At 36.7% G+C, this 10,607-nt stretch overlaps 1 protein-coding gene across 2 annotated transcripts; it reads left to right on the forward strand.

Moving 5' to 3' along the window:
• Nucleotides 1–1,571: 1,571 nt before the first annotated feature.
• On the forward strand, nucleotides 1,572–3,357 carry LOC133798541 (LOB domain-containing protein 1-like). 2 transcript variants are annotated; one of them, XM_062236873.1, is made up of 2 exons: nucleotides 1,572–2,018; nucleotides 2,978–3,357. In XM_062236873.1, exons 1-2 carry the CDS (start codon nucleotides 1,620–1,622, stop codon nucleotides 3,299–3,301), a joined length of 723 nt encoding a protein of 240 aa, XP_062092857.1. In that variant the 5' UTR covers nucleotides 1,572–1,619; the 3' UTR covers nucleotides 3,302–3,357. The 2 variants fall into 2 exon arrangements, with proteins under 2 accessions (XP_062092857.1, XP_062092858.1); XM_062236874.1 differs by having other exon boundaries at nucleotides 2,996–3,357.
• The last annotated feature ends 7,250 nt before the right edge of the window (nucleotides 3,358–10,607 follow it).

The raw sequence follows: 10,607 nt of genomic DNA on the forward strand, positions 1-10,607 counted from the left end.
ACCCAACCCACCCAGCCCAGGCGAGCTTCTACATGAAGGTAGCAGTGTTTGAACCAAATTTTTGGGCAAAGTCTCGGTATGAGGTTGCTGACATGAAGGTAGCGATTTGAGTCAAATTTTTGGGCAAAGTCTTCTGTTGAAGATGACATTGATGATTTCAGATCTAGTTTATTTGGTTATGGGTGAATGTCGATTTGAAAAAAAAATTATCTAGTTTATTTTGTTCTTTGAAGAGACACTAATCTGGTTTATTTTGAAAGAACACAAGTTTGAGAGAAAAAAAAACACAAATTCGGGTTTTGTATTTTGATGGAATTTTCTAGGTTTGAGTTTGTGTTCTAGTGTTCATGTCTATAGATTCATCATTTTTATTTTTCTTAGATGTTAGATGTTAAATTTTAGATTTTTACTTTTTTAATTGATTTTAATTAATTTATTGAATTATTTACTATTTAAAATTAATTATTAAAAATTTAAAAATAATTTTTAAAATATTTATTAATTTAAAAAAATAGACAAATTAGGTGCAGTCACGTGGCTGGCACGTAGATCTCTGATTAAACTTAACGGTCAGGGACCGACGACTGCACCAAATTTGTAACGGTAGACATTATTGCCGCCAAATTTTTTACATAGGCATTTATGTGTAACAACTCTAAAACTACATTGGTATAATTGCCGCAAATTTCCCATTAAGTTACTAATCTCATTACAACAACAACTAATAAGTCTTTCTATGTGGTTTTTCGTCTAATTATTTGGGATGTTAATTACTTGGGGTGATGAATTGAACTTTATATTTTTGTCATTTGCTACTTTGACAATACTACCTGAACTTTTTTGTTAACAATTATATAATAAAATTACAATTGATTAATAAGAATAGGGACTTAGTTGCTACATTTTGTAATTTAGGACCAGTTTGCTAAATAAAGGTACAGTTTAGGACTGTAATGCTAATTTTATTTTTTCATGTGAATTAACTATATATATATATATAGGAAACGACTACAACGCATTCATTTTTTTTTGCAACACCGGTGCATCCTTTTTATATTTTCGGTACCTGGATAAATTTAATCATAATTTTTTTATATGACGGTGTACATTGTAGGTAATTAGAATATGCTACAAATTTTCAAGAAATTCTGAATAGTTTACGAAGCCAAAAACAGAGTTCAAACTGTCAAATTTTACACAAATACATAAAAAATAGGCACGCATGCAACAGATAGTTTAAACCCTGTTTTGGTACCTTAATTTATTTAAAATTTCTTAAAATTTATAGAATATTCTAGATAACTATAATATACAATATCATATAAAAAAAATTAGAATTATAATTATTCAGTGCCGAAATAAATATTAAATGGTGTGATAATAAAATAAAATGCTTTGAAGTGCCCCTGTATATATATAAATATATTCATATGAATTTATACGTACGTCATCTACGGATTTGCTGACCTGTGATGACTTCACAAGAGTCAGTCCTTCACGGAATCACGGGCTCTCTCTATATATATACACCTATCCCTTGTACCGCTTTCTATAAGCTAAATTCACACTACTTCTTCTTCTTCCCCAAAACAATTACCCTCTCTTTCCATACAGAAAATATGGAATTCAAACCCAAAGCTCAAACGCCGCCAAGACTAACTGTTCCTACACCATTCTCATTATCAGTACCACTACAATACTCTCCAAATAATTCTTCCTCTTCCTCTCCTACTCTCAATTCCTCTCAGTTATCTTCTCCGGCCTCCTCTTTTCCATCTCCGTCTCCACCCACGTCTCAATCTTCTCCCACCAGTACTACTAATGTTAATCCAACTCCTCCGCCACCACCACCGCCACCACCGGCTATCGTTATGAGCCCCTGTGCTGCCTGCAAAATCCTTCGCCGGCGGTGCGTCGACAAGTGCGTTTTAGCGCCGTATTTCCCGCCAACCGAGCCTCTTAAGTTCACCATTGCTCATAGAGTCTTTGGCGCTAGCAATATCATCAAGTTCTTGCAGGTATATTAACTTCTGACAATTTAAGTATTAATTAATCCTATAATTAAGACGTGTGACTGTTAAAAATAAATAAATAAGATATATTTATAAAATCAATCGACTGTATTAACCTTCGGTTCAAACCATTTTCTTCAATTTTACTTTTTTTCATATGTTCTCATTTGGGGTAAGTTTTATAAATATACAGAATTCACGGGGTTTGTTTAATTAAGTAAATAAATGGTGAGAAATTGGGAGTAAAAGAAAGGACTAGGGTGGTAGTAAGTCAAATGATTGATTGGAATGTATTGTATGTTGATTATGGTTCTGCTTTTTCTTTAATTATTTTCTCTTGACTTTTAAATTTTAAGAAAGTAATTATTAATAGTTGTTTATGTCTTCTTACTATATATAACAGTTCGTATATTAGAATCGAGGATGATTATTATTTTTGACAGATCGTTGGGGCATGTCCAATCAGATGCAACTCTCTGAAAAATCATATATATCTATATTTATGGAATTGCTTTTTATAATTACAAGTGTTTCTATTATTACGTATCTATTGGTCGGAATTTAGAGTCAAGAGTTAGGTGTTTGCTTTGGAATAAAATCAACAGTGTACAACAATTACAAGTCTAGATTCTCAAAGTCTTCTAGACAATTTTGATTACATATCGTTAATTAATATCAACGAGAAATGATATATGTAACAAAATTATGCACTAAATTATTCCAATAATTAACATAATAATTTTATTTAGCTAATTAAATTTATTTTAAACTAGACTCATTATTTTAAAAAAAGTCACATGTTAATTGGTATAATATTTTTATACATATTATTATTCTTAATATTAATATTGAAAAAGATGGATGCACGTGCATAATGAGCACATTATATATTAATATTTAAACAATTAGTTGTGGTAGTATTAATTATTCATTGAGATTGAAGGAGAAAATATGAATTAATTCAGGAAATTCCTGAAAGTCAGAGAACAGATGCAGTGAGTAGCATGGTGTACGAAGCAAATGCAAGAATAAGAGATCCAGTGTACGGATGTGCGGGGGCTATATGTCAGCTGCAGAAGCAAGTGAGCGAGCTGCAGGGACAACTGGCTAAGGCGCAGGCTGAGCTTGTCAACATGCAGTGCCAACAGGCCAATCTAATTGCTTTGATTTGTATGGACGTTACACAGTTGCAAGACCCCAATTCCCAGCAACAGCCGCCGTACGTCGACACTAGCTGTTTTCTAGACGACAACACTTTGGGCACCACATGGGAACCTCTTTGGACTTGATATATCATATCATCAGTGTTATTTAAACTTAATAATTAATAATATTTATTTATATATATACACTAGTAATTAATTAACCTCTAATTGCGGAAAATATGAGACCGAGAAAAAAAGATACTCATAGTTTGGAAAATATCCAATAAAGTGATCATGAAATATAATTATGATAATATGTTGTTTGGTAACGATATCAGGCGAACTTTAAATAATTAAAGGACATTTGATTTCTTTTAATTAATTAATTATCAATATATTAGGTATACTTAATTACGTCTTAATATTGTATTATAATAAATTGTATTTTATAATATATTTTAATATTACAATATGTTTGATATTGATTTTTATTAAAATATTATAAATATAATATTAATTTTTATGAAAATATTATATTTACAATACGACATAATACTATCCATCAAATACATTCGAAATGTTTTATTCTCGATTTGTGAGCACTTTGGTAATATATACAATATATAGTAATTAATATTAAAAGTTTCATGTCAAATTACTTAGCTCTCTTGAGTCTTGAGCTTGATCACTTACGTATTTATATAATTTTTGCTCATTTATATCATAGGAATTAATGTTCACGACTTAAGAGTTGAGATCAAGGAATTCCAAGGTCAAAGGCATCAATTGCATTGAATTTTAAGGAAAATAAAGATGTAAACATAACCATGTGGCAAGTGGAAGAAAAAAAAATTAACAAGAGGTAGACAAAAATTGACATAAGGAAATTGGAAATTGAATATATTAAGGAAATTTCAACATATATACTTTTAACAAGTAAAATTCTATCTTGACAATGACACATAGCATTGGTATATTTCCAAAGTCGCAACAAGAATCAAATTAATGGACGGATTTTCTGACTCCAAAAACTTTAAATTTAGGCTTCTTATCCATAGGAAAAAATCATTTGGTAATTTGACTTGTTATTTGTATTTTCACCACCTGACACGAGGTAATTAGGAGTAATTAGCGACAAAGCAAGTCATGAGGTTCTCAAAGTGTGAACTCTTCCAGAAAGCCCAATCTGGCCATGTGGTGGATGTTTCTAAGTGAGGCCACGCCTCGAGGTCTGTCCTCGAGGGGAGGATGTCTCCAAATGAGGCGACGTCCCGAGCACGTCCTGAACCAATCTCCAAGTCATTGATGTCTCCAAGAGAGGCTGCACCCCGAGGTTCGTCCTTGAGGCGAGCATGTCTCCAAATGAGGTCACATCCTAAGAGGCTCTCTTCACTCGCCCATCTCTCAGGTCTAGGATTCTGGTCCTCGAACTTGGAGTAGATGACAGGTGTCAGTCACTGGGTGTATGGACCACTAGAAGATCATCTGACAACTTTTGGTGAGCCTTGATTAGTGGTGTCGAGTTCGTACCCTCGACAATCGACATTTCCCACAACGTCGCTTGACATGGGCAAACGTTTGTTGCATCCTGACAGTCAGAGACATGTTCCCCATAAAGTTGGTATGCGACTTTCTACAATGGGCCCCGTGCAATCTGCCTGGGCCATAGTGTAACGCCCTACTTCCTTAGAGCCGTTACTAAGTGAGTTTAAAAAAATGTGCTTTCAACTCGCTAATCGAGGTTTTAAATCAGACAGTGTAATTAAGCCATAAACAGAGGGAAAATATAGAATTAACTCCATATCATTGAAGATCGTAAAAGTTTGACACCTGGGATCCCAAAATACGGTTTATAAATATTTACAACATAAAAACTGTACTAAGTCGGCTAAACGACAAAATCTAAGTTCATTTACAAGCATCTCCCAAAATACTCTGGCTGTGGCAGCCAGGCTGGCCAAACATGTACATGCCGCCTCACGCCTGCTGTACTCATGGTTGGTTGATTTTCTCTTTACCCTTACCTGCACCACAGAGCATCTGTGAGCCGAAGCCCAGCAAGAAAACCCACAAATATATAACATATGCCACACATATATTAAGCATATAAACAGGCGATCAATGGCTAAACACATACGGCCTAGCCGTCCTAGGCGTTTACCAAGCCCTGGGTTCATGAACCACCCCGTGAGGATATCCCAGGTATCCTTCTAGGGACTCGCCCTGGCAACTCGCACTCCACGTGCTCAACGCTGCTCCCGACCCCTTGCCGCTCTCGGCCTTGCACTCAACGTGCCCAATGTCGTTCCCGGCCCTTCGTCGTTCTCGGTCTACACCGTTCCCAGTTCAAGAAAACCATTCACATCATAATATACATAGCATAACAAGCAAGTATAGAATTCTAGCATATTAAGTTAAAGGGCTACACCCCGCAGTTCTAACATATTGGGCTCGGCCCTGCATATCAATTCTATTCAAATACATTGAGCTCAGCCCTGCACACAAGCTCTATGGGAACAAGGGTTTTCTTACCTGAGTTCCGAGCTTTCTGAGCACCGATGCCCCGAGCACAGTCCTCTAACGTGAGCCTCACCGAAACCCTAGTCACAACACATTAACAATGTCCATCCATCAAATTCTAATCCAATAAATAACTTCGAGCCATAACCCTAACCTCCGGGACCTTGAATTCTATCAATCCGGGTGATAAAATCCATCCCGAGCCTTACCCATTAAGTTCCCAAGCCTAAATACCCTTAAAAACTCAGATTGACACTAAGGGTTGCGGCCCCACCCACAAGAGCCGCGGCTAGCCTCGAAATAGAGGCTAGCACCACACTGACCCCCACACGGGCCGCGGCGCGCCCACTAAGCGCCGCGACGCGCATGACCTTCTCGGCCTCCCATGGCGGCGCATGCACACGGGCCGCGCGCACACCCCTCCTAGGGCCGCGGCCCTCACCTCTAAACCCAGATTTTTTCCACCATTTTCCACCCCTTTCCTCAAGCCAATTCACCCAAAACTCATCTATTAAACCCAGATAACTAACACAATTGTTTTAGCTTAGAAACAGCTCCAAAACCCCATTGAATCCTACTTCAAAACTCAGCCAAAATTCTCAATAAGTAAACCAATCTTGACTAACATGCAATCCACAAAACCAGCAGAAATTCAAGACCAAACCTTAATAGCTAGAACTTACCTCTTGCTGAATTAAGCTTCTGAACCAGTCCCCCCTAAGCTTCAATCTTCAAGCTTTAAGTTCCCTTAGATTTCCCCAGCTGAAATCCCTTAGCTTTAAGTTAATTTCCCTTAAGTTTCCCTTGTGTTTATCTTAGAGGGTGAATGAGAAAGGAAGAGATAAAACTATCCTCAGCTGAAAGAAAAGAGAGTAAGTCGGTTTCCCTAGAGTTTCTAAGTAATTCCCCTTTTTGTTTTATTTGACTTAAACCTAAAGGGTTACCTCAAGGCTCGAGGTACCAAAACGTCCCCGATGGCAAAATGGTAAATTTTCCCTAATATTCCCGCCTAGACATTCTATCCTCAAATATATCTCCAAATATTTATTTCCGTGTCCCTATAATCCCATAACATCTAGTACCCAAATTACCCCTCGACTCAACCCGAGTCCGAATCCCAACCCCGTTGTGACTCTCTGGCTAAGCTCTCCCCAAGACTGTCTCGGATCGTGCTGCACAGACATATCACATATATATAACATTTATCACATTTATACCCCTAATATCCAGATGGGGTCCACATGCGTATTTAACTTAACTAAATATGCATCACAATCATATATACACATAAATCCACATATAAGCATATTAAACCACTTATTGCCCTCTAGGCACACTAATCAGGGCCCTAAGCCCGATTAGCGAATTCGGATCGTTACACATAGTCTCTATTTAGTGCAACCATTTTTGTATTAATTCAACATTAAAACCCCAGAATGGGAGAGTTTATATTAATGACAGATGATTAATATTAATGACCCCAGCCTCTATAAATAGGGATGGGGTATCTTCTTGTAGAGAGTTGGGATTTTGAGAGAGAGAGAAACTCTATATCGCAGTACAATATCAATGTAGCCATGGTGACCACTTGGAGAAACACACCAGACGATGCAGCTCCTCCAGCTGGAGTTGAGGGAGGAGAAAATAGTCATCCACCACCGCAGGACCTCCCTGAGAAGGTGGAAGACTATGACGAAAACGCCGAATACGACAGCATAGACGACTAGTATTATGAGGAGGAATATTCTCAGCCCATGGACGTGAAGGAGGTGCCAGAAGTGGTGGCGCTTTGCGATCAGGTGGTCACTCAGTAGCAAAAGCTCGACACCCAGGAGGTTAATATCGCCGCCCTACAAGAGATGGTTAACGCCATGAGGGTCATGCTGGTAGCCCAAGGGATGTGAGTGGACCTGCATGGCGAAGTACCAACTAGGCATCCAGATGGCGTGCCGCCTGTGCACCTAGCTGGAGTGCCACATGTTGACTCAGCCGGTGTGCCTCCTAGCCTAAGGGCTGGCGTGCCCCCCATGGTGCGAGATCCCGATTGATGTGGCGTAAGCCCCAGCCAGTGTGCCTCCCGGCCCAAGGGCTGGTGTGCCCCCAGTGCACCCAGCAGGAGTTGGAGCCCCACCCGTGCCACAAGATCGTGGCAAGGGTAAGGTCGACGACAACCCTGCTCCCAAGTGAAAGAAGGCTTGTCGGAACCCCAAAGACAGCCAAGCCCTGGAAGAAACTAGTAAAGGTAAAAGCCTAGGTGCCTGAGGACACCGCCAGGCTGTGAGCGTCCGTGGAGCCCATGGCGTTCGCCCATGCTCGCCAATACAGATCGCACAAGGCCTGGAGGTGGTGTCCTCTAAGCACCTCTCCAACACCACATGAGCAATGGCCAAGGAGCCAATAGGCGAAACATCTTCGATAACTGAGAACGCGACATCAACATCTCAGTTAACAATGAAAAGAATGAGTCTGACGGGGAAACAGAAGTAGCATACCCTGAAGGTAGTGGTGCATTCTGAGGCCAGACTGACCTATGAGACGACCTAAATGCTCGCTGTGACAAGGCTTTCAGGCATGAACCCAAGAGGATGGACCAATCAGACCTCCGGGACAGCCTCAACGCCCGAAATAGGGATAACTATGTAATTGGAGGTAATTGAGGGTCCCAATTACACTCTCCAATTCTCATAGTCCCCCATGAGAATTGAGCGTAATTATACTATGTAATTACTAAAAGCTATAAATTTTAAATAACATTTATTACATAATATTATTTTTTTTAGTACTAACTATTTTGACAAACATGATAATAAGAATTTATAAGTAATTCACACTTGACATCTAAACACACTTTGTATATTTAAATATGGTATAATTACTATCCTAGTAATTACACAGTTGTTTCAAAACATGACCTAAATATATATAGAGTGAAACCTCCATAAAGTATTAATCTATATTAGAATAACTCTGATATAGTCATAAAAAGTTTTACTTCCAATTTAGGACCACTTATAAATAGGAATAAACTCTACATTGTAATAAGTTATAATATTTCTTAATCACGCCTCTCTACATAGTAATATTTGTCTTAATTTATATATACATCTTATACATAATAGAATTATTTGAGAAAATTAATTATCAATTTAGTCTTCTAAAATAATTTGAGATATTTTCAACATTATATAGATATGTACATTGTAGCTATACATTCATGTCATTTTCATATATCAATGTTTATACACTGAATTGGACATATATATTTCATCATTTATTGTTTAATTTAGATTTAAATGTGTATATTCTCAACATTTTACAGATATAATTATATTAAGTTATAATCTCTTCGTAGGAATAAAAATATGTTGGTCCCAACTTTATTACAATATAGAGATTTTAATGTATATACATATGGAAGATTTTTCAATGGTTACTACTCATAGATGGGTACTAACAATTATGATAATGTTGCAACATAGTGACATGGTATAACAAGTCACCAACAGGTAAATATTTTATTTTCTACATTAATTTTGAATTTAGTTTTTTTTTGTCATAATTAATGTTGTTTCCAACCAATGAGAGACACTAGCTATATTTAGAAATTGACATACATTTGAAAAAAGAAAAGCTTACAATATTATATTTTCATAATAACAACGCGTTTTTCATCAGGCAACCCGTCCAAAAATTTAAAAAAATCAAAATTTATTTTTAGAAATATTAATTAACAACTATAAATATGGACAATTGATCTTAATCCAATGGTTAATATTAAAGTAATTATCCATAAGTAGTAACCATTAAAAGTGCACCCATATACATATATTTATTATTTTCATACACAAGACAACTACAAATACTAATTTGCATGATTGTCATAAAAATTTAAATAAATAAACAATATTATATATAAAAGAATGACATAAACATATTAAAAGAAAAATTAAACCAAACCATTGTCTATTGATTTTTCTTTAAAATATAATAATATAATAGCCTTTTAGATCACAAACTACCTTATGTAATGTACAAAACATTCATAATATTAACATACTTCAATGATTGGAGAAGAAACTTATTTATTCATAGAATAGAAATGTTATTTTAATTTCTTATGTAGTTACATAGTTGTTGACGTGGTTTTTCGCCAACAGTGTATTAAGATATAATAAGGTAGATTAGTGCTAAGTAATAAAGTGCAATGAAAAATGAAATAAATTCACAAGAACACAAATCTTTTACGTGGTTCGGTGCTTAAAATCCACCTAGTCCACGAGTCTATATTATTGTTGTTTCTCTCTCTATTTTGGCAGAGTTTTGGTATTATAGAATAATCTTCCCCTTCCTTGTCCAATATTCCCAGTATTTATAAGGGAATTCCACAGACAGGTTTGGGTAACTTGGTGAGTCAATCACACATTTACATAATTATTACATTTAATACAAATAATTCACATTTATATTGGTATATGATTTGATCACAAAGTAAATATTCTCCTAATATCTGAGAAATTAAATATGACAGCCTGGTCATATATAATCGTATAAACGGACCCGAGTCATTGGGGATTTGCGGATATGCAATATATTAGAATTATCACGAGTTGAATGTCTCCTCCAAGCTCGTGCTTGGACAGCTATTTTAATATACTGAGCTCGCGCTTCACGACCTTCGTATCCCTTGCTCAGGTTAGACCCAGGGCGCCTAACACCATGGGTGACCACACGAAACCCGAGCAGTCCACATGCATAACAATCAGTTATCACTCCCATGCTACATCTTCGTATATTTTTTGCCAGTTGTACTCGAGCTGGGTGAATGAACTTGGGCTGAAATTAGGGTACAACATTTTCCCCCTAAGCCCCTGCTCGTGTATGACGTCAGCACTTTCTAACCTACACAGTAGGGGCTTTTATACTTCTGTTG

This window comes from Humulus lupulus, chromosome 8 (genome assembly GCF_963169125.1).
Source record: "Humulus lupulus chromosome 8, drHumLupu1.1, whole genome shotgun sequence".
Classification (NCBI taxonomy): domain Eukaryota; kingdom Viridiplantae; phylum Streptophyta; class Magnoliopsida; order Rosales; family Cannabaceae; genus Humulus; species Humulus lupulus.

What these genes read in the sequence shown, in the direction of transcription:
- LOC133798541 (XM_062236873.1), top strand. Translation starts at nt 1,620, where the DNA reads ATGGAATTCAAACCCAAAGCTCAAACGCCGCCAAGACTAACTGTTCCT. An exon ending in ATATCATCAAGTTCTTGCAG is followed by an intron (nt 2,019 to 2,977) that starts GTATATTAACTT and finishes GAATTAATTCAG; the next exon opens with GAAATTCCTGAAAGTCAGAG.